The 26,882-nt window shown below is 50.8% G+C and overlaps 1 protein-coding gene across 1 annotated transcript in view; it reads left to right on the top strand.

Moving 5' to 3' along the window:
* The first annotated feature begins 4,625 nt into the window (after positions 1–4,625).
* The window catches only part of SFRP1 (secreted frizzled related protein 1), a 43,194-nt gene continuing 20,937 nt past the window's right edge, over positions 4,626–26,882 (top strand). The window contains exons 1-2 of the mRNA XM_058525277.1: positions 4,626–5,439; positions 10,538–10,615. Coding sequence (XP_058381260.1) covers positions 4,896–5,439; positions 10,538–10,615 — 622 coding nt within the window. The 5' untranslated portion in view covers positions 4,626–4,895. The remainder of the gene's footprint in view (positions 5,440–10,537; positions 10,616–26,882) is intronic.

The following is a 26,882-nucleotide window of genomic DNA, read 5'->3' as shown; positions in this document are numbered from 1 at the left end:
CAGTGCTAGAAGGTTGAGTAAGTGGGTTTGCCAGATAAAATACAGGATGCCCAGTTCAATCTAACTTTCAGATAAACAAGGAATAATTTATAGTATAAGTATGTCCCACGCAATATTTGGGATACACTTATACTAAAAAAATTATTTCTTGTTCATCCTAAATTCAAATTTTACTGGGAATCCTGTAGTTTTATTTGCTAAATTTGGGAACTCTATGAGTTGCGTTTGTACAAAGGTGATGGAGGGTGTTAGGAAGAAAACAGCATGTGCTAACAGCACGTGCAAAGGATGGGAAGCAAGGGAGAAGCTGTTGAGTTGGGAAAGTGCAAGTACTTCCCTGAGCCTGGAGACTGGGTGGACAGCGGGAGAGGTGGGAGCTGAGGTTGCAGAGACTTTGGAGGGCCAGGCCTGGATGTCCTACTGGAGTCTGGGTTTCTTCCTGTGGACAATCAAAAAGTCTAGAAAGGTTGTAGTGACAGAAATAGTCCATCAGATATTTTTGTTTCTATTTTAGAAGTCATGTTAAAAAATATGCATTTTATTTTTAGTTCCCTCCTTTCTGGAAGGTGACATATAAATTGCACAATTTATATATTTATAAATAAATTAGTATATTCATAAATGAATACAAATTGCCAAGCCCAGTTTGACAAAGTGTTGTCTGGAGAGTGAGCAGGTGGGTCCATCTGACAGTGGGGTGGCGGCTGTGACCGTGGCCTTGTCATTCAGGGCATGGCTGACAGCATCTTCCCAAGTCCCCTGCTGGTCACTTAGGGTGGGCACTGATGCTAGGGTGGTCTAGTGGGTAGAAATTATAGGGAGCAGAGTTTCCCTTGAGGAAAGGAAGAACATTCTAGAGGAGTTGCCTGAACCTGCTGGCTGTGTCCTAAAGAAGAGAAGGGGCCAGTGGTGGTGGCTGGGCTGCTTAGCCAGCCCCATCAAGAACGGTGCAGAGGTTCAACGATACTGTACCGTACACTGGAAAATTTGTTAGGAGGGTAGATCTCATGTTAAGTGTTCTTACAATAAAAAAAATAAATAAAAAAGAATGGTGCAGAGGGATGATTGTATGTGGCAGAGTCAGGGCTGGACTTTACCTTCAACTCCGAACTTTTATGATTCTTCTCAGACATTCCTGAACCCTAGAGAGCAGGTCAGGCCAGTTCCTGAGTCAGAGGGGCTCAGGATCAACAGGATTCGTGTGATATTTGCACCTCCACAGAGGCGGAATGGAAAAGAAGCTTGTCCAAGTAAGAACATTACTGTGCCTCTTGCTGTCTTGTATGGAACACCACTTTAACCTGTCAGACTGCACTGGAAGCCCAACCATTTGCCTCATGACACTAAATGTTGAGAACGCACGTATTTTATTTCATGAGGTAGCAGGGCAGCACTAACAGTGCTGATTTACAGATAAGAACTGTAAGGCCAGAGGGATAAAGTGCGAGTCACCCTGCCTGTGAGTGGGTTTACCTCCCTATTGCCTGATTCTGGACCAGAATGCTTCTCTCTGAATTGCACCAGACTCACCACCACCCGGTCACGGGTGGGAGACCCTCCTGCCCTGCTGCCCACTGCTGGCTGATGGAGAGGATGTTGAGTGTATCTTTGGAGAGTGTCATAAAAATCACTGATGGTATGATAATGGAACAGAACAGGAGGAACAGGCTCAAATCCTGGCCCCCGCCCCGCCTCTGGTTTTTCTAGAAGAGGTGAGGAAGGAGCTCTGTGTGGGAAGAGGACACCAGGTCGGCACCTGGGAGGCCCCTCAGTCACCCTGCTTGGTGACTTCTGTTCCCGGGTGGCAGTCAGCTTTGGGCAATGAGGAGACTGAAGAATGCCTTCTTAAGCTGGTGTTACAAAGCAACAGGGAATGCACCTCCAGTTTTCATGTGTGGGCCTCCGGCAGTGTGGGAAAATCAGAACTTTTTTGAAATGAAAAACAGAAGTTTAAAGTTGTATTTTGCCCCTGCTCATTTAAGCCATTCAAGGAGGAATGTGCCGCGTGGCTCACAGCTCCCATACTTGAGATCCCCAGTTTCTGGGAGCTCTGTCATGTCACTAACATGTTTAAAGAAACTTTGTTCTAGAACTTTCTCCTCTACACACACACATTCTTGCCATTAGGGAAAAGGAGACTGGGCTTTGAAGTGCAAAGTTTTGATAATATGAAAAAGGACCAAAAAACAAAACAAAACAAACAAAAACCCTGTATGCACCTCAAAAATCTGAAGTCTTCCGGCTGTTCTACCTGATGATGTTACCCAGTGTGTGAACTGACTGGCAGTGGGTGGTCATTCTGCAAAATCCCAGGTGTGGGTTCAAATCTATCAGTGGGACTGAGACCTAGAGTCCTTCCTTTCTACCTGTGCCTCCAAGGAGCCAGAAATGTACTAGGATTCTGGGGTCTTACACTCATACTCCCTGTTTGTCCTTGAGACACTTGTGTCCCTGCCGTGCCCAAGAGGCCTCTCTAAAGCAGGAAGACCACTTGGGGGTGGAGTGGTGAGCTGGGGGTTGAGGGTGATCAGAGTCAGTGGGGAACAACCAGACATAGGCTAGGTCCTCCCATGAAGGGGTCTGTGAGATTTACTCCTGACTTGAGACCTCCAGCACTGGTGGAGGTGCAGTCACTTGGACTAATTTCCAGCATTTTAATGCTGGACAGACCCAAGTCTTCCAACATTTGGGGAAACTGTGCAAACACGAGTGAGAGGTCAGCCAAGCCTGGATGCGGAGGTGTGAGGCTGTTATCTAGTAACACAACTCCTTCCGAGGAGTGAGTAAACAGACACATTTGGCTTGGGACTGAGGGCATGGCTGTAGGAGAGAAAAGGACCCCTACCAAACAGCATTTTTCTCTAACTGCCCCTTGAACTGAGACACAGTTGCCGGGTCTCCTGCGGTCTAGTCTCTGTGAGGAATGTCTTCCCCAGCTTCTGCACTGAGCGTTACCAATTGTTTAGGGATTAACCCTTTGCCACCCAAAGTCTTGCTCTGTCTCCCTCCACCTCTTTCCCTCCGTCTGCCCCTCTTGCTTCGGGGCGGTCTTCATTAGCTTAGAAACGACAGAGAAGTTAACCATCTGCAGACGCCTCCTGTGTGCACAGTGAACCACAATCTCTGTATGGGCATAGTGCTTTAAGAAGAGAGCCTTGCTCCTTCACAGACTCTAGGAGTTTTACTTGGAATCTGTCCATCAAGAAATTTGGTCTGCAGAGTCCAAAGCAGGCTTCCCCAGAGCTTTACAAACAAGCTGGCCCGGCAAGGCAGCGCCTCCTATGGTGCCTGCCTTGAGCTCTAAGATCTGTGGCCCATTTGCCAAATGGGGCAGTACCACACTGCTCAGATATGGTTTTCAGCAGCCTTGGCTTCCCCCCACCCACACTTCAGGGTGCAAGCAGTGTGGAGACCCAGCGAACTTCATGAACTGCTTGCTGTTGTCTCCTGTCCCTGGAGTCAGTCATGGTCACACTCGCAGCTTTCTGGAGCTCGACCCTCCCTCTCAGGGTAATATTGGAAACATACACAGAGTTCCCAGAAACTCTGAGGTAGCGGGTGGCAGGGAGACTTCTGTTCCTGGAGGGCTGGATGAGAAGGCCAGGCTGTGTTTCTAACACTCTCCTCCTGCCATTTGCCTTAGTGGGGACCCTTGGTTTTTGACTTGAGGGTCTTGGGCAGCTCTGAATGTAGCATGTGTGTGAGTGATGGACTTGATATTTACACAAGCCACGCTGATAAGTGCACATGTGTTTTTAATGTTTTGGTTTTCTACACCACAAACATGTCAATGTGTATATGCGTGCACACACAGACGTGCTGTCGGACTACGACTTGAGTAGGGTTTTTTCCTTTCCTTTTTCTTTTTTCAACTGTCCTCCCAAAGCTAACACCTTTGTGAGCAATATTTCCCGCCACACTGAGCAACATTTACCTCCTGCCTCCGGGATTGTTTGCGAGCCATCATCAGGTTGTCCCACCTGGAAAGGTGCTGCATTTTTAAACCAGCAAACAACCCCAGCTACACCGTCCCCTTGTCTTTGCGGGAGCCGAGTCCGACGGGCTGGGAATTTAAACGCAGACTTCGGTCGCTTCAGCCTTCCTGAGTCCCGGGTTGTCGGGAAAAGGCCTTTGTACTGCAGCTACAGAGAACAAAACCGAGGGGGTGAGCTGCTTGTCTGCTGGGCTGCTGCTTGAAATTAGGAAAAAGTATAAAAAAACGTCTTCATTATCTCATGGATTTCCAAATACTGTTAAGGTTCCTTTCTTTTCTGCGAGCCACGTAAATTACAGCGTTCAACGTTGTCTTTATCCGCCCCACACTGCGATCTATTCCCTCTTTCTTTTCTTTTCCTATTTTCTCTCTTTTCCTCCTACGTCTTCTTTGTTTTCTTTATTTTTTTAGTTTTGTTTTTTAAGGGGTGTTGATCTGTGTTTAGTTCTAGTAAACTGAGCCCTCTTGCAAGTGAAGCGATTGGTTAATTGCGCCGGTGACTGACGTGCTAAACGAGTGCGGCTGGCCGCAGCCGGGAGCTGATTGGCTGCGCGGGCGACTCCGAGGGCTCTGCAACAGGCGCGCCGGGCACTCGAGTGCTGCAGCCTCGGGAGTCGGTGCCGCGCGCCGTCCGCCCGCCCGCCCGCCCGCCCGCCGCGCGTCCGGGAGCCGGGCCGCCCCCGGGCCGCGCGCCCCTCTCCCCGCGAGCTCCCGCCGCGCCGCCCGCCGCAGGCCGAGGGCCGCCCCGGCCGAGGACCGGCAGGAGTGCGCGGCCGCCGAGCCGGGCCCGGTGGGACGGCGCCTTTTGTCCCCGGAGGCTCCTGGAAGTTTGCGGCGGCACGCGCGCGGGGAGGCGGCCGAGGCAGCCCCGACGTCGCGGGAGCGAGGGCTCCGGGCCAGCATGGGCAGCGGGCGCGGCGCCGGGGGCCGCCGCGGGGCCGCCGGGGCAGTGCTGCTGGCGCTGGCCGCGGCGCTCCTGGCCGCAGGCTCGGCCAGCGAGTACGACTACGTGAGCTTCCAGTCGGACATCGGCTCGTACCAGAGCGGGCGCTTCTACACCAAGCCGCCGCAGTGCGTGGACATCCCAGTGGACCTGCGGCTGTGCCACAACGTGGGCTACAAGAAGATGGTGCTGCCCAACCTTCTGGAGCACGAGACCATGGCCGAGGTGAAGCAGCAGGCCAGCAGCTGGGTGCCCCTGCTCAACAAGAACTGCCACATGGGCACCCAGGTCTTCCTCTGCTCGCTCTTCGCGCCCGTCTGCCTCGACCGGCCCATCTACCCGTGCCGCTGGCTCTGCGAGGCCGTGCGCGACTCCTGCGAGCCCGTCATGCAGTTCTTCGGCTTCTACTGGCCCGAGATGCTCAAGTGTGACAAGTTCCCCGAGGGGGACGTCTGCATCGCCATGACTCCGCCCAATGCTACCGAAGCCTCCAAGCCCCAAGGTAATGCGGTCCCCTCCCACGCCTGCGAGCCCCCACCCGGGCGGGCGGGGACCCCGGGACTGCAGCGAGCGCTGCGGGGAAGCGCCTGCCACTCCGACCCGCGCCCCGCGCTCCGCCGCGGAGTTCGGACGTGCTCCCTAGAGGTTGCTCTCCAATTGTGCAGAATGATTTTTAAAAGCTTCTGATACGAACGAGGTGTCGCTCAGCGCCTCTCCCGACCCGGGGGCTCGGCGGGACTGTCCGGCCGCAGTGGCTGCGCGTGGGCCCCGCACAAACTCGGTCCGGTTCCTGGAGGGGCTCTTCCTGGGATCCAGTCTCATAGTGTCCATACCTGCAACAAAGCCTTACGCTCCAAATAAAAGGAGAGCTCGTCTCTCCTCTGGGAGGGAACCGAGTCCCCATCGAAGGTTTTAACACCCGAGACGAGATGCCCCAGGAGGAAAACACCAAAACCTCAAACCTAAAGTGTGGAAACGCTGAGCAAATGCTAAGGCCAGCTTTGTTTATTTCCATAGATTCGATGAGGATTTTTTTTTAGACTCTTTCCTTAGCTAGTCATTCAGCCGAATAGCTCCAGGACGGCTGGGGAACTGGCTGAGAAAAACCTTTAGGAACTGGGGATTTCTGTTTCTCCACCTGTTACAGGTGCCAGCCTCGGAGGGCTGGGGGATGGGATCTCTTGTCTCTCATTCTTGCCGTACCCCCTGCTTGTCTCATTTACACAAATCCTTCGGTAATTAGAAAGATAAAAATGTAATTAGCTCATTGTTCATCTCTCCTTGGGGAGTGGGGCTCCACAAATCGGAGACTTTGCTAACAGCCTGCGGGACACCCTGAGTTTCCTCTCAGAATCCCCCTCCCATTTAAAGGGCACTTTTTGAGTGGGAGGAAAAAAAAAGTCCGCAGAGGCAAAAAACCTCAACCAACCAAAACCAAGAACAAAACAAGCAAGCAAAAACCCAGCATGGTGGCCTGACTTGCATAGGAGGGAATTCAACCCTGGATTCTTCGGAAACAGAGTTGAGGCTCAAAGATGTGGAGGTAGTCTGAGATGGGGAGCCATACCCAGGTGCACTTAGCACAGGGGCACTGTCCCAAGGGTTTTGTGAGGAGGGGGTTTAGGGTGAGGGGACTGGCTGCTTGCTGACCTAGCTTATCTTAAAGTGATGCCAAAAAGAGAAATGTCCACTGAAGGGTGTGCTCCCCCAGAGTGAGGGTACATGGGGAAAGGGGCACCCTGAATTTTCAGTGCCCTTGTTTATTCTAGGGAGGGAGGCGATCGGTCCAAAGTGGTGATCTTGCTGTTGGGTGGCATGGGCCCCGGCCCCGGGTGGGGGGCAGCAGCCTGCCTGCACTAGCCAGGTCTGGTCTCTCTGCTCTCTGCTTCCTGGGTGTCTGCACAGGGTTAACCTTCAGGAAAGTGCAGCCCTTTGAGAGCGAGAGCTGAGCAATTACCTAGAGCTAACAAAGCACTTTGTGTTCCATCGGTGTGGACCCATCCCCTGCGGCCCACAGGATTTTCCTTCTCCCCTTCTCCACTGGCCAGCCTGGCGAGAGGTCAGCCCAGCCCCGCCCTGAGAGGCCGTGGCCAGCTCTGCTCCAGTCCCACTGTCTCCTTCTGGGACAGTCAGTGGACACGCAGTGGAGATCTTTAGGGGGACACCTTCTGAGGGGAATATGGGGGGACAGGCTGGGGTGCCTACTTATGAAGGGGAAAGAATCCTCCCAACCCAACCCCCCACAAAAGGTTAGGATGGTACAGGGAACACCAGAGAGTTGCTGTCTTCTCGAAGTCTTTTACTCCTTGGCTGCTGTTCCACTTAGCTGCTCCCTCCTTGGTCTGGGCCTGTGTTCCATCTGCCTCTCTCCTGTATCCTAGGAGTGCTCAGGTAGTCACCCTCCCAAGACCAGCTGTTTAACAGAGAAAACCTCTGAGAGGACCAGGCAGGTGTGGGACTGGGCAACTGGTCCTCCCCGCAGCATTTTTGGTGAGAGGCTCTGTCCTGAGAGGGTCAGTTTCTCCCCAGGACTGCAGCCCCCGGTGAGAGGAGGCCCCACATGATTCCTCTGAGGCCGCGTAGCCACTGACTGTCAGCTGAGTGTGTGTGTGTGTGTGTGTGTGTGTGTGTGTGTAGGAGCAGCTTGAGACACACCAAACTACTGGTCTTATGGCTGGTGGCTCCAGAATAAGAACTGGTACTTGTGGATAGAGTAAGTACACATGCACTACTTTTATTCTTTATTCTTTAAAATTAAAACCGAGTTTTCAAAGCAGCATTGAATCTCTGTGTGATGTAGGCTGGCTTCTGTTCGCATCCTTGGGCGTGTACAGTTTTGGAGTATTGGGCAGGCATTTGTGGCCACATGTTATTAAAGATAAATGATATGAGAAATGAGTCAAAAGACACTTTTCCCCCCGAAAGGCTGATGCCCAAGCTGCATCAGCATCAGTTTTGGGAGAAGCAATTGTTGTTTTTCCGGGAAAGTTATTTCTAAATCTTGCACTTGCATTAGACCTGTATACTCCGAGTCTGATAAACTGTTGTTCCCCCGCCCTGCCAGGTTTTACTAATTCAAGTTGTATGAGCAAGCACATCCTTTTAGTTCAGTTTTGTTGCTGTTTAGGCGAGCTGTGCATTCAACCAGGCTGGCTATTTTAGTCACAAATTGCAGAGGCCACAGTGCCTTCATTTCCCCCGAGAGCCTTCCATAGGGTCCCTTCTCTGTGTATCGAGGAGCTGGCCAGGGAAGACCTGCTGTGTGTGTGTGTGTATGATGGGGGAGAGAGAGAGAGAATGTGTGTGCTTGTGTGTGAGTGAGAGAGAGAGCAAGTGCTTGTGTGAGTGTGTGAGAGAGAGGTGAGGGGAGAATGTGCTGCATGCACATGTGTGCATTGATTTTTAAAAATTCGCTTAATCCTGACTCCAGTGTTACATTTTCTCCTCTACTCCCCCTTTATTAGTGAAACACAAAACCTTTTAGTTTTTGGTTCCTTTGCTTTAAACATTATTTTAAATACACCTTAAAACAGCGATTTAGTTCTACTCTCAGACGGATGGCCGGGTGGATTTCTCCGGCTGAGGCAGCCTGCAGGGCCCCCAGGACAATCCGGAGGGGCACAGATTAATATTGCATTACACATTCCTCCCTTCTCTGGATCAGGCTGCACCCGAGTCTGCTCTAGGGAAAGTGAGATGGGGAAAGCCGTGTTGAGCACATACACAGCTCGCCCCAGTGAGCTGCTGCCACGCTGAGAGGCACTGAGGCCTCTCGAGGGGACTGAGGAAGGTCTCCCTGTGGTGTACAGAGCCCCCGGGGACTCAGAGTGTCCAGGGGAGAGGATGTGAGCATGTGGAGGGGACGGGAACCTGGCGTTTGTACTCCCATAGCCCTGGCCCTGCTACTTGTTTGGTCAAGATTATATTCATAGAACCTTGCCACGTGATAACTTCCACTTTTTAAGAAAATAACCCAAGCAAGGAAAACCCCAAAGCACAGTTCCCTCTCCCAATATAGGGAACATGGTCCTTTCCCTATTGTGGGACTTCCTTTCCCTGTTTTTCTCCCCATGGAAGCAAGACACTACCTCCAGAACCCAGTCTCAAGTTCTGGCTGAAAAGCATATTTACAACATTTGGGCCAAAGACAGTCTCATGCTTTGGAGTGGGGCAGTGTTTCCTGCTGCACTGAGAATCTGGAGGGTGTCTCGCCCTGGGTACAGAGAAAAGGTGGGAGAGGAGTCTGTCCATAAAGACTAAGGTGTGTGGTCTCTGCTGGGCCATGCAGGGACCCTGCTTGGAAGTGAGGGGTGGTGGTGCATCGCCTCCCCACAGTTGCTAGTCTGCTGGCCAGCTGTGGATCAGCTGTGTCCTGGGATGGCATTGGCCTGGGAGGGCTGTGCAGCCCCCTCTTTGTCATCCGCCTTGGAGGTTTTGCCCATTTCGCTGAGCCATGGAGAGGAGACAGGAGGAGGAGGATGAAGAGCCTTGTATGTGAGCAGAGGTCGCTCAGCACACCATCCTGCCTTGGGGTGACTTTTTTTTGGTGCTCCTCAGCTCCAGCCTGTGCCGTGCCAGGAGTGGAGAGTTCTTAGAACATGCTGATGCTTTCCTGGATCATAGACGAAACTCCAAGTTGTTTGGTAGATGATGGTGGTAATGGTAGTGGTGGTGGTGGTGGTGGTGGTGATGATAAGCCACTTCACCCTTCTGGGTATTCCACTGTACCGCTTGCTCCCTGCCCTTCTACGGAGGCACTTGACCTCCCAGGGATGCCTCCAGCCTCAGCAGCATGGTGGCTGGGAGGAGGCCTCTGGCCCCAGCCTCAGAAGCCTCCTCCCGCTGCGGCTTAGCCACCTCCCAGTGGCCCTCCTGCCGGCCACACACACATCTCCTCTTCAAAGCACTTCACAGTGTCGTGAAAACGCCTCCAGAGGGTCACTCCCTGTCCAGCTCTGTCCTCCCATTTGGCAGCTCTTGCTAGTGCGGCCCCCAACCCCCACCCAGCTGCTCCTGCGTCCCGCCCCTGCAGGAATCTACTGCAATAGCCCTTTTGGAGAGGGATGTCCAGGGCCTGAAGTTGGAGTTTGTGAGTCTGGCTGAGTTTCTTTCTTGGCTCCTAGAGAGCCAGTCAGATTGAGCTGCTGTCTTGTTGGGAGTTTGGGAATGGGAAAGGGGCAGGAATCAGAGCGGAATATTTAAAGGAGAGGAGAGGGAGAAAGAACAGGAAACAGAATTGGAATAGATGTGTTTGGTTTACAAGTCAGCTTTTCCCAGGGACCCACTACACCCCATCAAGCCACAATTCATGGGACCTGCCCCACCCAGTCCCAGATAAAATTGGTTTAAATAGTTGTGCCATATGCAACAACTCCAGCCCCCAGATTTTCAAGAAACCATACGTCTGTTTATGGTTTTAGGTCCTGGGCTCAAGGACTCTTCTTTTCAATTCTCAGGTTGCCCTTCAGAAATTCAGTAGACCGTTAACTACTTTCAGCTGGGTCCTGGGGTTGATCTCTCTCAGGGGGGCAGTTCCTCTCTGCTCCCCTACCCCCATAACTCAAAAAACAGCTCCTGTTTCTCTCCCTTTCCCTGCCTAGGCACAACTGTGTGTCCTCCATGTGACAACGAGTTGAAATCGGAAGCCATAATTGAACATCTCTGTGCGAGCGAGTTTGGTAAGAAAGCACCCCTGCTGCCTCGGGGGGTTTGGCACCCTGCTTCCTCTTGGTCTATGTCCCTGGTAAACAGAGAGCCTGTTGATGCATATTTTTGGAGCTTTATGTTCTCTGCCTCCATCCTCCCCAAAGGGCTGCTTTTCTCAGGCAGATGGAAGACTTGCTATGGTGGGGAACTGGCCAGTTGTTATCAGGTCAAACTTTGCATCTGCTGTTCTGTGTGGGGATCACTGGATAGGTTTTTGGGGCCCTTCTCTAGGAGTGGAGGGAGGCAGACTTGGGGACAAGTAGAGAGGAGCTAGGGGAATACACCCCTGCGTGGACGCTCCGGGAGGTACAGTGGGCAGCCTGGGCTGGCCTTCTCTCCGCACTGGCTCTCTTTCCATCCACCCCTAGGTGTCAGCACCACTCTACCCAGGATCTGAAATGGCTGATGGCGGGTACCTTCCCAAGGGAGGGGGAGAGGCCAGTGCTTAGGGCATTCAGAGCCGTGGGGGCGGGGGGGGGGCGTCAGGTCCTTTCAGGCAAGGAAAATTGACATCCCTACAGTAGTGGGATTTCTGTCCTTCTTCCCAAATTACTCCAAGCTAAGAGGGAATTCTAAATTAGCATTTGCAGCCCCAGGAGAAGGGCTGGATGTGGCCTGGGGAGCAGATCTCAGGGGGCCTTTTGGGGCTGCTCCCTTGTAGTTGCTCCACAGAAGACCTGAGCTCCACATCCCCTGGGAGTCTCTCCACTGGGAAAAGTAAACTGTATCCATTTGAAGGGCCGACTCCTCGCGCCTGCCTCTATTTTATGTGGATGCTGAGAAGTGGCTTGGGCCAGGCCCGCTTTGCCAAAGGACAGGCTCAGCCTGACGCTGATTTGTCGTGATTCCTGCACTGTGTCCCTGAGGCTGGATTTCTTACAGAATTCTTATCAAGAAAAGCGGAACGGTAGGTAACATGAGTCTTTATGTCCATTCAGGCTACCTACTCCGTGTTTTCATTAACCAAACATTAAATAAAGTACACAAAAGGGCCTGTGCTGGCAAAGTGCCCTGTCTGAATGAGCTGCACTCATATGTGTGTGCACACGCAGTTGAAGGAAATTGTACATGTGACAGATCTATTCTCAGGGTATCGGTCATCGTGACTGAAGACGGAAGTTAGAGAATTCAGACCCTTGGCCACAGAGAACTTCTTGAGGATGGGTATGTTTTGCAGGCCTTATTTCTGCGTTAGGGATCTCTGCCTGCCTCCTTTGTTCCTGGTGGAGGATGGCAGGACCCCTAGGAAGATTTGGTCTGCCCTGCATTTTACTGCTTGTGTCTGAGTCACACCCTTCTTCTTGTTGCCATTTTAAAGGAACTCAAATGAAATTGTAGAAAGCCCTGCAGTGATGTGTGTGAACCCGGATTACCCTCCCTGCAGACAGTGGGGCCATTAGCTTCGTGATGTTCACAGTCTCGCTTCGTCAGCAGGTGCCGAAGCCCAGCTGAGGCTGGCGGGCCTCCTCCTGTCGAGTCTGTGGTGCACAGACCCACACTGCCTTAGCAACAAGCTCTTCCTCCACAAATGAGGGTGCGATTCCTTCCCAGAGATACGTTAGCACGTAGAGCAAAAGGACGTAAATAAAATCTCTCAGAAATCCTGACGGGAAGCCTTTTGCAGCACAGCTAGGGCAGGAAGAAGCTGCTCAGATATGGCTACGACCCTGAAGGGCCCTTATGAAGGATAACTAAGGGGCCGCTTTTAGATTTCATCGATCCTCTTCAGATATTGTAAATCACCACACTCATTTTTAGAAGTTGGCCCCCTGACATTTGAGCAAATCCAGGGAATCATATCAGAGTAAACTCTGAAAGGTAATAGGTTAGCTGATGTTTTATGCTCATATGATTTCTGTCAGGCTCAGCTCCTGAGGGAAGCGCGATGGAAAGCCCTGAAACAGTGTGAGCACGTGACTGGCAGGGCATGCCTTCCTGTTGGGGGACTCAAATTCAGTGTGTCTCTCATTCATTGATTCACGTATCCATTCATTCAACATTTCTTGAGAGCAAAGCATTGTGCTAGACATCGTATCCAAAAATACTTACCTAGAGTAGGGACCGGCCAGTTAAATTAACAGCAATTAAATTCACACATTCCACTATGGCAGCCTGGGGTTCACCAGTTTGGATCCTGGCCACGGACCTACTCATCGCTCATCAAGCCGTACTGAGGCGGTGTCCTACATAGAACTAGAAGGACCTACAACTAGGATATACAACTGTGTACTGGGGCTTTGGGGAGAAAAAAGAAAAAGAGGAGGATTGGCAACAGGTGTTAGCTCAAGGCCAATCTTCCTCAAAAAAACAAGAGCCCACCCTCACCAAAAACAAAAAGTTCAAAGAATCTGCTGCATGAGCTGGCAGGGAAAACTGATGGCTCCTCCCATCCCCAATTCCATTCTGGCTTTGGAAAAAAAAACAAAAATACTTACCCAGAGTAAATTAAAATTTAATTAAGAACCTTTTTTAACCCTGACCAGACACTAATTAGTGATTTCCTAGAGAATCGTGGAGTCGTTTTATAACTCACCGGCTGAAGAGGGGGCTGTGGAAACTCAAGGCCAAAGCTGATATTAAGGAGCTGTGAGAAGAGAATCCATGTGTTTATGCTCAAATTCTCTGTCTGGAACTTACCAGCCTGAACTTGTCATCAGGTCCCTTCCCACTGCCCCAGTTGCCCACCAAAATTCTGGTAGCTGAGGGCTTTGTGGCCACTAGTTAAACTGGAGACATTCCCTAGACATGGGCTGAAGAGGCAAGCCTTTGGAAAGAATTTGACTCTGGAGGGTTGACCTTCTGGTGTGGGGCAAGGGTCTAGAGGGTGCTCAGGTAACTCACCTGGGGATGGACATCCTTTCCCCACTGCAGTAGGTACCTCCTAAGTCAGCAGGCTGCCTGCTTACTGCTTACAGGAGGGAGGGGCATATCTTATTTTAATAATCGATTAGGTCTTGGTGAATCTGAGTCATTACTGTTTGGGACTGTGTTTTTTTAGCCCTGAGATTATTTTCTCCTTGAGTTCATAGAACTTTTGAGTTCTCCTGGACCCTAGAGGTCATCTTATCCCATCCACTTATTTCACAAATAGGGAATCTGACTTTCTCAGCTCGAGTTCCTTTCCTCTCTGTCGTGCTGCTTCCTCACTTGGGAGAAGATGAACAGCCCCTGGGCTTTACCACGGAGGCAGTTTGTCTCCTCAGCACGGGTGTGGTGTATGCCAGGCTTCTTTGATCTGGATGCAGGAGAGACTTTTTGGTTTTTTGTTTGTAATGTTCTTATAAGGCAATAAATAGGATTTTTTTCTCTCTCTGCGGGGGCTGAGCTTAGCTCTGCCCTTCTTAGCACCCTGGAGAATGCAGCCTTATTGAGAAACTTGTTTCCTAGTTTAGCTCATTTCAATGAAGGGAGGCAGTCAGCCACGCTGATGGGGTTCAGTTAGGAAACAAAGAAATTCAGCAGTGCAAGCTGACACACAACAGAGGAGAAAAAGGACGTTTTATTCCCTACTCCAGGGATCAAACTTTGCATTAAGTGGCCGTGACATCCCTGGTGGGAAGACGGGAAGCTGTTGGAAGGCGCTCCATGAGCTCTAGGAACAAGGGGTGCATTCCTTCTGGGTCAGCATGCACACTTGCCCTCCGGCCAGTGCGTCCTTGGACTCCTGCAGCCTCCGTGGAGCTGGTCATACCCCTTACCTCCTCCCTGGACAGTGCATTTTTAACTCTCCAGCAGGTCTGCTTGGCAACTAGTCTCTCCACCCCTGCACTGTACCCCCTCAGTTCAGAGCACATTTTTTCCCCCAACGGGGAAAAACATCAGTAGAAACACCTGTGTGCTGATGCTCAGGAATGCAGCTGGATCAGCCCGGATCAAGCGCCAGATGTGGGAAAGCCAAAAGTTAGATGGTGCAAAGTCTCTGAATTCAGCACAGCGGCCAGCCTGCCTGCTGTGTGTGCTTCGATTAGGCTGCCCTGCTCTGCTTTTTGTTCTTGCTCTGCTTTTCCTGCTGTATGACAACCAGGTGCCACTTTTCTCTTAAACAGGCCAATATAGTAAATGCAAGCTGCCACTCGAATAATCCTGCTGTTAACAACTCAGTGCCCACAGCCATCTTTCCTTCAGGTTGGCTTATCCGAGGATGCAAGGATCTGATTTATTATTGCTGTGAGGTTAGGACCCCACCTATGGCCACTGTCCCTCACTTCTTCAGTATCTGTAAACACCTTTAAGCTTTTCTAGAAATGTGTGTGATGTATACTTCTGCTAAGGTATTTCAGAGCCTCCTCTTGTACTGGCTTCTCCAGTGTTTCGAGCTTGAGAGTTCAGGTGGCAACTTTTTTAGCCTAGTATTTTCTTGCTGTGGAAAAAGATTTCTTTGCCCCCAGAAATTTTCCTTGCCTTCTGGAAGGGTTCTTTTTTTTTTTTTTTTCCTGTTTATATGTTTCCCCATAAAGAGTAAAACCTTACTTCGTAACACTAAAATGAGTCAAATAGGAAAGAAAAAAAATCAGGTCTCACTGTTAGCATTTGGGAATATTTCCTAGAAGAAATATTTTCGAAGGTTTCTGCACCTTTGCTAATCCTGTTCTCACCCTGCCTCCGTCTTCTTTCAAGGTGTCTTGGCCATGCGGCTCTTTGGAGGCACAATGTTTTACTATGAAGAGCAGTTTCATCTCTTGCAAAAAGTGGGTTCAGCCTTTCCAAACTAAACCTTGGGTTTCCTCCTGCAGATGCAGAAAACTGGCTGCCAGGACAGTAACTGCAGCATCTGTAAGCTGCTTGAGAGCGGGATCTGTCTCGTGTACCATATTTTACCTAACGTAAGATGCTCATTAACTGTGAGTTGCACTATTCGTTTTGTACCACTGACAAAGAAAACATACTTCATGTTAAAATGTAAAGATAATCTGTGTCTCAGAATGAACAAAACAAGGCCTGTTTGTACTTAAATAGTCTTTGGCACCGCGTCTTATACATTTAGGCATAAAATAAAAGTTTGTCGGATAAGTACATGAATGACAGGGGAAGGCAGGGATGTGGAAATTGGACTTCCTTTTTTATAAAAGGAGAAAGTTCCTTTCCAAGTGAATATGTACAACTTGTTTATTAAGTTCAAGGGAAAATTCATGCCCTGTTTTGGGTGACTGAGTGTGTGTGTATATGTAAAAAAAAAAAAGCCCTAACATCCAGAAATCTAGTTCAGTCAAAGGAAAATTAAATAGACATGGGAGAAGGAACAGTTACCCCCGGGTGGAGTTGGCAGGCTGAAAACAACTGGTTTTTATTGTCACTGAAGATCTCTAAATACATATTCTGTCCACAGATCTGTAAATACTTGGAACGGGTTGTTATGGCATTTCGTGTGCGGGAAAACAAGGGGTCGGCGCTTTAATGTACTGGAAGAGTAACTCGGCTCACGGCCTGCCTCCCGTGCTGAGTAGTCTTCCCGTGCGTGGGTTGGGTTGTGCAGTGCAGAGACCGTAGCTGAACCAGAGCCTTCAGAGCCTTCCAGTTGGCTGGGTGAGCTGTGATGTCAATTCCCTGCTCACCCTTGGTCTTGGATTGGAGAGTTACCGAGCAGGCCCCAGCCTTGGGGTCCTGGCTGGAGGAGTCAGCCCGGGGCAGTTTGCGCTGAGCTCACACCGGGAGCTCTTTGCACTCTGAAGCCCTGTCAAGGAACCACGAGGAAAAGCTAGGAAAAGAGCCAAATTTCCCCCTCTGGTGAGGATGGTGCACCTATCTCCATCTCTAATTCTTTCTTGGCTATAACTGTGGTGGGAAGATACTTTGATAAGGCAAATTTCAATGAGAAGCACTTTTCTGTGTGTCTTTGAACCTGTAAAAGTATGTTGAAGCGTGAGAAAGGACACAGAAACCCAGGATCCAGGGATGGGGTACAGCGTTCTCTGGAACTGAGTTCAGGCCTCCCTCTGTCACTGTGTGTATGCCCTGCAACACTAGGCACATCCCTTAACTGCTCCGGGCCTGTGTCCCTCTGTGAAATGGCAGCCAGTACCCAGGTATAGCTTTTGGGGAGGAGCAGATGAGACACTGTGTAAGGAAGCCGGCCCTGTGCCCGGCGCGCAGGCTGGACTCACTGCATGTCATCTCAGTGCTCTTTCCAAGGGCAGAAGCAGCCCAGCGATCTGTCTTGGGAAGACGAGGCCACCCCTCTTGGCCCTCGCTAAGGAAGTGAGGGGTGCATCTCAGAAACTCTCTCCTTTGCTCTCGGCATATTTATTGAAATCTTTCCCGAACCTCGTTCTGTTTTTAGCCCTTGTATCTTGCTAGAATAACTGCTTTTCTTTGTCCTAACACAGATTTAGGTGTGGGCACGGCTGATTCAGGATTGGCTGACACATGACTTATCCCTCTCTGTGCTTCAGTCCAGTTCTGACTAGGTTATTCCCGGGACCGTCAGTTGCCAACCGATGTGGTCTGGGTGTCCTTCGACGTCCCCTCCACCCTGCGATTCTCGTGTCTCTGGTTGTGAGTGGCCCTCCTCCACTGCCTAGGTGTTCTTATCTTTTTTTAAAAAATTTATTGTGGTAAAATATACATAAGACAAAATTTACCATCTTAACCATTTTTAAGCGTACAGTTCTGTGGCATTAAGTACATTCACATTGTTTTGCAACCATCAGCACCACCCATCTTTTTCATCATCCCAAACTGAGACTCTGTGCCCAAGCACTAACTCCCCATTCCCCCTCCCCAGCCCCCGGAAACCACCATTCTAATTTCCATCTGTGAATTTGACTGTTCGAGGTACCGCATGTACGTGGAATCATACAGTATTTGTCCTTTTGTGTCTGGCTTATTTCACTTGGCAAAATGTCGTCCTTATCATTTGATGTGTATATAAACTATCATGGAGAAGGGGAACAAGAGAGATTTACCCTCAAGTTCACCTCTGTTCACTGAAGCTTTCCCGGGGGAGGGTGGAGAAAGAGGGGGTGAGGGATGAAATGAGACTGGGGGCTGTTCACAGCCCACACAAGCGGCCCGTTTCTTTGGGTGCTGTGTTGCTCCTCTGGACCCATTTGTCATTCTGAAGATGTGCTGAGCTGGAGGGGACCTCAAAGATCAGCCAATCTAGGCTCTCATCTTCCGGACTGAGGAAAATAAGACTTGGATAAAGGAGTTAGTCATCTGATTGCTCAAGGCCACTTGGCCTGGCACTGACAGTTTTTGTTCCCATCAGCACTTACCTGGGTAGCCAGTCCAGATTCCATACCCTTCTTCCTTCCTGTCCTTTCATGCCCATCACGTTCCCATCCTGCCAGGAATGGGGGAGGAAGCTCCCTGGGAAGGGGCCATAGGGTGCTCCTTCACTCCTCTCAGAGTTTGTGGGATGTAAATGGACTGAGGTCTGTGCCTGACACATGGAAAGAGCTCAGCAAGCACTGATTTCTCTCTTTGTGGAGAGGCAGGCAGTGCAGTAGAGCAGAAAGAACATAGGCTTCGGGCCAGACAGACTTGGATTAAATCCCAGCCCTATAAGCTGAGTGACCAGGAGTAAGTCTCTTAACCTCCCTGAGCCTGTCTCCTCACTTGCAAAATGTGGATGGTGATTCCAGTGTTACTGTGTTGTGGGGAGAATTGAATTAATCAAGTGTGTACGGTTCTTGGAATATGGTGGCTCCTCAATCCATAATAATTCTCTCTTCTTATTCAAAAGAATTGTTTCAGGGTGGAAAGTAGCCTAGGTAGGAGGATTCTAGCACTAATGAAATCAGCTTGTTTGGCAAAAAATTTTGGGAAACGGAATGGAATGTCCTGCTTAATTCTCGTTAACAGACGATTAAACTGAAGAAGACTTTTTATAAAAGCCCATTTGGAGAAACTTTAAAAGCTTTGTGCAGCTTTAAGGTGCTATCATTATAAAACCAAAACAAACCCAAACCCAACCCAAACCAAAGCGAACAGAAAACCACTGTATACATACTGGCAGTTTTAGTGAGATGACACCCTCAAGTCACTGCAGAACTGGACGTCCTCAGACGGCTGTGACTGCTGAGCCACAGTCTGCACCTGTCCCAGGGCACGCCCACCGAAGCTTTTGCTTTTGTGTTTTAGAAATATTATTATTATGTATTTTTTTTGTGTGTGTGTGTGAGGAGATCAGCCCTGTGCTAACATCTGCCAATCCTCCTCTTTTTTTTTTTTTTTGCTGAGGAAGACTGGCCCTGGGCTAACATCCGTGCCCGTCTCCCTCCACTTTATATGGGACGCCGCCACAGCATGGCTTGCCAAGCAGTGCCTCGGTGTGCGCCTGGGATCCGAACCGGCAAACCCCGGGCCGCCGCAGTGGAGCGCGCGTACTTAACTGCTTGCGCCACCAGGCCGGCCCCTATGTATGTTTTTTTGCTGAGGAAGATTCACCCTGAGCTAACATCCATGCCAGTCTTCCTCTGTTTTTTAGTATGTGGGCCGCCAGCACGGCATGGCTGCTAACAGAGCGGTGTAGATCTGCCCCGGGAACTGAACCTGGGCTGCCGGAGCAGAGTGCACTGAACTTAACCACTAGGCCACTGGGGCTGGCTCAAGAAATCTGATTTTTAATATGGGTTTTTGTACTCACAGTTTATTGGGGTCTGTTTAAGAGAGACATTCGACCCTGTGTGGTGCCATCCCTCTGCTCCTCTTTCTTGAGCACCATCTCCAGGGCACTTTTCACTCTCTTTTCCAACAGCTGCCTTGTGAGGTTTGTGATATGTGCTCCCTTTAACCAAAAAACAGGCTATATTCAGAAGCAATTGAACATTTGAATATTGGTAAATTTTGTCCAGTTATGCAGAAATGAGCCAGAGGCTCCAATCTGTATTTTTTTTTTTAAAAGAGGACAAATGGCCACAGAAGTGTCAGACCCTTGCCCTGCCCAGCCTGCTTAGAGCAGCGAATTAAATTAGCTTTGGAAGGCTTCTCAAAGGCCTATAGATTGCGCTTGAAATCTTTGTTTAGTCTTTCAGGAACACTGTCACACGGATGATTTATCAAAGAAAGTTGTTTATCTGGCAGTAAAATAAACTCTTGGCCTGTTCAGACTAAAATTTCTCGTGAATTTCTACCAAGGTAAACACTGGTAACTGGCAGGTTGCAAATTCCGTGTGAAAGCCAGACACATACAATAAATATTTGAGCTACAGCTTTGCTGTGTTAGAGGCTCGGCCTGTCACTGGCTCTGTCGCTCGTGCTGTGCCTGGGAGGACCTGGCACTGCAGCCTGGCTGTCTAGGTCGCCAGAAGCAAGGACCCGCAGGCCCGTGTGTGCAGGAGCTGCCCCTGCTGTGGGGGCCTCCCTGGGCTTGAGTGCCACTTAGTGCTGGCAGCAGGGACTTCCTGGTCCAGGGGGGCAAGCCTCAGGACGGCTTCCCTCCACATCCCACAAACAGCCTGTGATGAGTTATGAGGGAGGTGAACCAGAAGCAGCCAGCTTAGGTTTCTTTGAAAATAGACGCTTGTTGAACCAAATTGGCAGGGGGCTGGGGCATGTTGAATGATTCGGGAGCTGGGGCCGGGGCTTGGTGGTAGGGGGTGAAATCACCTTGTGCCTTCTGCTGAGCTGGAGTTATAGTGGCAAACAGTGCTGCCGATGCCTCCCCAGGGTCTCTGGCTCTGCTCGTTAGTGGTTGCGAGAGATCCATGGAGGAACGCTGCCGTGGTGAGTGCCCAGGACGTGTGTGAGCAAGTGAGTGAATGGACAAATGAACGGTGATGATGGAAAGGAGATGGAATAAAGCCTTCCAGGTCTTTCAGAGGAAGATACTGCAGTCATTGTTTATAGTGGCTTTTCAGGGAGGGACGCTGAGTCATAAACTGCTTGGTCTCAGACAGTCTCTGTCCCAGAGGCTGGAAATTCAGTGTCATCCTGGCCTTGGTCGGGGTCCTGAGTGTGGGACTGAGTTTAAAGGTGTTCGTGAGTACCTTCCATAACTTAGGCCCCACTCTGGGTCCCTCTCATCCCGACTTCCTTGGTGGGTCAGGGAGGGGAAGCAAGGACCCTGGAGAAGAGATGACATTGTGTCATTTGTGAGGGCATTTTGGGTTGGGGTCTAGGCTCAAGTGCGGAGCATCCATGCTCACACTTGAGTCTTGAGAATAAATGGTGTTGGTCTTTCAGGGGTGGAGGGCTGTGGGTGTGTGAGGCCAGGCTGTTCTGACAGCTCCCTGGGGACTGATGTTTGGGGAATAGATGCTAACTGGCTTGCAGATTTTAGGGGAATAAAGGAGTATTTCTTTAGGGCAGGAGTTAAGGGAAATCATTTACCAATTCTGAAAGGACATCTGTGAGTTGTTTGGAGCTGCCAAAATAGTACTTTGGCAATGGGGAAAAATTAGGAACCAGCTTCCTACACTGCATTCTCGCCCATTCAGGCAGGATTATGAGAGGGATTTTCTCTCTCTTGTCATCTCTAGCCCTTCTATCAGCATTCTCCCTGGGGTATTTCCTTTTGAGAGTACCTCTGATGTGTTCTCTTCTTTGTGAGCCTTTTGAAAATTAGTTCACACTGGTGTGTCTTTCACAACAAATCCACTCAGCTTCTGGAAATGGCTTTATGGCTGTAGGAAATCCCTACCTCTGTGTCTGTGGCAGCAGAGCTAGAAATGGGCCTGCAATAAGCACTTTAAACCCTTAGAAACAGCGGGCACCTGCAGAGCGAGTACCCTCCTGCAGCACCCCACGTAGGGCGGTGACACCAGCCTGCACGCTCGTCTCTCGACCTGGGTACTCGTGTCTGCTGCAGAGACGGCCTGTGCTCCTTCCAGGCTTCCTTTGGTCTCACCTCCGTACTGAGGACCCGGTTCCTGTCCTCCACAAATTTAAGAATCTGGTGGATGCAGCAGGGCCTGGCCATGCTTATCTCCGCTCTCCGTGACCTCAGATGCTTTAACGCGTAGTCCTGACTCTCAGGCCTGAGAGAGGAAGGGGTCTTTTGTGGGGGCAGGAAAAATTAAGGGAGGTTTCCTAGAGGAGGTGAGTATTCTGTCAGGCTTCAGATTAATGGAGAAAGTAAAGAAAGGCATTCCTGGGGTCAGGAGATGAGGGCTGGGAAACAGAGTGAAGACTCAAAGCAAATAGTAATTCTTAAGGTGACAAAACTTAATTAAGGTAAATAAATGCAGGGAAAGAATGTCATTTGTCCATTCTAGCAACTAACTCAGCAGCCTGTGTTAGGGCTAGCCTTGGCCAAAAGCTTGGGACTCAAAGGCGGAATTGAGATGTGAGGAAGGAGTTGGTGTGTCCCCTCTGGGAGGGTGTGGGGTCCCATCGGCGCCAGGCTTGCTCCTTATGGGGCAGTGGTTGGAATGAGCAGGTGTCTCACAGTGGTTACACATTCAGTGTGGCCATGGACCCGAGTCAGAGACACTGTCCAGCGAGGCGAGAAGGTCAGCAGTAAGGATGGTTGTCTGCTCTGCATAAGGTGCTGAGAAGTGGAGGGGCGAGACTGAGCTGATGGAGGCCACCTCTGACCTCCACATAACCCGCAGCCGCTTCCGCCCAGAGGGAGCGGGGCCTCAGACACCCGCAAGATGCCGGCCAGCACCCAGCCTCTTGGTTACAGCTTCTTTACTCTTAACATGTATTCATTTAAAAACAAATGTGTGGTGTGTGTGTATGTGTGCATGTGTTTTCTTTTGAAAATCTGTCCACAGAATGTATGCACTCTTGCACAGATTTAATTCAGCAGATGATCGTTGGGCTTCTACGAGGTACGTGGCCTGCTTATACTTTACACTGCGTATGCTGACTCTGGGATTGACATCCAAAGAGATTTAAGTTGTGCAGACAAAAGCGTTTGCATCTTTCTTCCCAGGGCCCAGGAAGAAGGGAGACCCCATAGTCAAAGCCAAAGAGAGCAGCCACCTTCTCCTCCGGGTGGTCCGAGCCCTGAGCGGAGCCCTTGGCAAGGAAGATGAAACTTCAGTTGGCAGAAGCTGGCTCTTACCTGTGGACACAAGTACAGGCAGGGGAGGTTTTTAGCTGGTCCCATTCTGTCCTGTTGTATGTTGCCTTTTAAATTGGATTCTGAGTGAGAATCCCTGTGAAGAGTCTTGGTAAGGCGAGCGCACCCCACTTTATCATGCCTTGGTCTGACTGAGTGGGAGCTGGTGAGTGTTGGAGGGGAGGTGGGGTGTATCTGTGGGTGAGCTCGTAGGAGGACTGAGGTACCTCACCTTCCCCATTCCTGGGGCCAGCTGGAGGTCAAGGCTCCACGTTTGTCCTGGGCTTCCCAAAGGTGCTTCTGTTCTGCCTCTCAGGCCCTGGCTCCCAACTGTTTTGTGCTGCTCCGTATGGTGTTTCCTGCCCTTGAGAGGGAGGTGCCTCGGTGAACTAATCACATGTTAGTGTTAGAGATTCAAAAAATGCCAGTTGAGGGGGCCAGCCTGGTGGCACAGCGGTTAGGTGCGGGCGCTCCACTTCGGCGGCCCGGGGTTCGCGGGTTCGGATCCCGGGTGTGCACTGACCCCGGGCGCGCACTGACCCACCGCTTGTCAAGCCATGCTGTGGCAGCGTCCCATGTAGAGTGGACGAAGATGGGCGCAGATGTTAGCCCAGGGCCAGTCCTCCTCAGCAAAAAAGAGGAGGATTGGTAACTGATGTTAGCTCAGTGCTGATCTTCCTCACACACACACACAAAAAAGCCAGTCGAATTGAATTGAGGTTATATCATGTGTTAGGCTGAGCACTGGTCAGTACACATAAGAATGGTTGTGTGGGATGATGGGGCACGGTACCTGCCCTCAGAGGGCTTGACATCTTGAGGGGATACGGAGAAGAAAACAGATAAATAGAATACTGTGTCATCAAATGCTGAAATTCCGGTAATAGGTAAGAACTAGTGGCCGTGGGAGCACTGAAGAGGGCACAGTTCTTCCTAGAGAGGGGTCAGGGAAAGCTCCAGAGAGGCGACACCTTGTGCTGTCTTCCAAGGAATTGGTAGGAGTTTGTCAGGCTGGAAAGATGGGGCCTTGGAAGACTAATCTAAGCAGAGGGCCCAGCAGAGATCAAGACATGGAGGCATGACATTATCTGTGTGTCGGGGACTGGTGAGTGTCTTTGTGGTCAGCTTATAAGGTGTACGGTGGCGGGTGTCTAGAATGAGCTTGACAAAGTTGGCCAAAGTCAGCTCTTGGGGGCCTCGAATGCCAAGCTAAAGGATGGAGCATTTGTCTTGTTGGCAGGGGAGACGCATCAGGAACCTATTTTAAAATGACTCTGTCACTTTGGGTGGGAGTGGGGACAGAAGGAGGAGGAGACCTGGAAGAGAAGGTACTCGTTAATCCAAGATGGTAAAGCACTAATGGTGGAACTTCAGGCGCCAGGGGTGAGATGCTTTGGAAGGAGAGTCTGGGGCTGAGGGTGAGGAGGGGAGAGAGATGGCCTTCACATCACATCCCTCAAGAGCGCTGGCTGGGCCTGGGCCAGCTCTGGGCCACCCACTTGAAGGAGCCCCTGAAGGCCGGCCTGATGAGGCCAGCACGCGGCCCGGGCAGCGGGGGAAGGGGCCATCTGCTGCGGTCAGGCCCTCGGGAAACCTCTGTTCTGGATGTGGGGAGCAGGAGCCAGAGGCTGTAATCAGCTCGTACTTGGTCACTGCGAGCTGGTCATTACCGAGAGGGGTCGTCATTAGGAGCTGTCGTAAACTGTCCTGACTCTCTCTCCAGGCCTCGTTAGTGGCCCCGGCAGGCAGCAAACGCAGTGCTTCTGGAGCCAGCCCCGGAATCGGTAGACTGGGAATCGCATTAGTCAGGGCCTGAGGGCTGGGTCAGCTCAGGTGTCTGCAGCTCTCTGAGGCAGAGGGAGGCACGAGGGGCTGTCGCCACAGTAAGGGACAAGGGGCAAGGCCTCAGATGGGGCGCGTGTGGTTTGTGTGTTCATGTCTGTGTGTGGATATAGACGCATGTATATAGCGGATGGCACAGTGGGCCGTGTGCATGTGCACACACGTGTGCTTGTCTGTGGGTGCATGCATGTCTGCCTGGCGAGCCTGGCTGTGCCAGTCAGCTGCTTGCATGGCTAATGGGAGCCTGCCTCTTACAGCCGCCCTGGCCTGTGCCGGTGCTTGGTCTCCATTGGTGAGGTCAGAGGCTTTCTCCTTCCCCATTGCTTCGGAGAGAGGCCAGCACGAGCATGCTGCTGATTCCCGACTCAGGAAGGCTTTAGAGAGCCCATAGCGGGCCTTCTCCACAGCGTGCCTTTCTGCAAAGACAGGGCCGTCATCGTGAGTTTGGGGAACACTCCCACAGCCTTGGTGTTTTGTCTGTTACTCCAAATGCCAACTGGGCCTATTTTGTGTCGGTTTTAGTGTTTGTAGCAAATCCATTTAGGACTGTTTCTCTGGGCAAGAGATACTTCCTTAGCAGATTCCAGTGGTTAGCAGGCCTTGTCATAAAGGGCATGGTGTAATTCCTAGGATTTAAAAAAAATATTGGAAAGAATGTGCCTTAGGAGTCATACAGACCTGAGTTCAAGGCCTGGTTCTACCACCTACTGTGTCAGCTCAGGCAAGCCACTTAACCTCTACGTGACTCAGTGTACCCACCTGTCAAAAGACAAAAATAAAAACTTTTGTGCAAGGAGTAACACATGATGCGATAGACAATAGCACAAATTCTGGAGTCCTGGGATCTGATTCCAGCCCTGCCACTAAACAGCTTTGTGACTCAGGCCAGTCAAAGTCTCAGAGCCTGTTTCCTGAAGCAGATTGAAGGAGTCACACTAGGTGATCTCTGAGGCTCCTTCCAGCTCTGAAATTGTATGATTTTTGTCTGCAGAAACGCTGTGACTTGTTTTCTTGACATAATATCTTTGTTGGCACCTCCCTGATCCCCAGGCATGTTTACTGGGAACACTTGGCCTTCATCTTGGGCACAAAGAGAAGCCAGTAGCTAAGTGTGCAACAGGGGGAAAGTGAGTTGGATGCCCTGATGGAAGAGTTGAGCTGGGGTGGAGTTGGGTTGGAGGAACACCGCAGAGGGCAGTGCATTGTTACGTTGTAGATCGGCATTCCCTGACAGGGCCTGGGCGGCTGCTGGGCATCCTGACCTCAGCCCCTCTCTGTGGACTGGTCACACATTTGGGATCCCTCTCCTGAACGTGTCCCCGGGGTTCCTATTCTTCCTTATGCTTACTCAGAAACCCAGGGATGGAGGGCATATGGCCCTCTTTGCCGGCATGGGGAAGATGGAGCCTGATGGGAAGGTGGTTTGGAAGCATGGAGCACATGATTTCTGAGGAGGACTTTCTATATCTCAGAATTGAGTTTTAATTCCAGCTGCAGTTTACAGCCCCAAGACTTTGGCCAAGTCCAGTTTCTGAGCCTCAGTTTTCTCACCAAATGGGGATAATCGTGCAAACTCCTCCGAACCAGTGTGTAGACCCCATGAGACTGTATCGCAGTGTCCTGGAAACAACAGAGCACAGATTCACATTTAACTGTTACTCACCCTGTGACAGGCGGTCACAGGCACCATCCTACAGCTCTGCTGGGCGTCCCACCGTTCCCCCTAAAGCTTTTATAACAGAAGCCACACACTGGCTTTCCTTAAAAAAGGGAAAATAAAGGGTGAATGTGATATACCAAATCTGAACCAGGATAGTAATGGTAGTGTTTTTCTCAGAGGAGCTTAAAAAGAATTTTAGAGGTTATTAAAATACAGGCTGATCTAACCCCTAAACATCTCTGGCTACAAAGGGGAGCAAATATTAACTGAAGACTGAGGTCCAAAGCATTGGGTAGAAGGGGCACTTGGAAAATCTAGGCCTGAGACTTCGTGCCAGCCCCGCCGCCAAAGAGGGGACTGTGGCCGCGGCAGGCCTGACGCAGACGTGGCACCTCTGGAGCCTCCATCCTGCGGTGGTGAATGAACCGGTCCTTGTATCGTCAGCCTCTGTGCTGTTCCTCTGCACCGAGGCTGGTGTGTAGATGAGTGTTCAGCATCCTGTGGTCCATGGTGGCCGACGGTCGGTATCTTGTGTAGGCAGGAGCTGTGAAGTGGGGGAGGTCAGTGCCAAGCTGTTGTTCCTGGATGTTACGGGGTCAGTGTGGGTGTTTCCCACTTTCCAAGGGGCCTGGCAATTCTCTTCCCATATCCTCCTTCAGGTGGACAACCCTGTGTGTTTGAAAGATGTCTGCCTCTCAGGACTACAAGTGTGAGGAGGACAATAGTTGAGAGAGCTGAGACTGTCTAATCTGACAAAGGGAAGATGTGTCCACGTGGTTCCAGTAGA

The sequence above is a fragment of the Diceros bicornis genome, chromosome 29, assembly GCF_020826845.1.
Source record: "Diceros bicornis minor isolate mBicDic1 chromosome 29, mDicBic1.mat.cur, whole genome shotgun sequence".
In the NCBI taxonomy this organism is placed as follows: domain Eukaryota; kingdom Metazoa; phylum Chordata; class Mammalia; order Perissodactyla; family Rhinocerotidae; genus Diceros; species Diceros bicornis.
The sequence above is the reverse complement of the archived record's forward strand: the minus strand, read 5'-3'. Positions and strand labels throughout refer to the sequence as shown.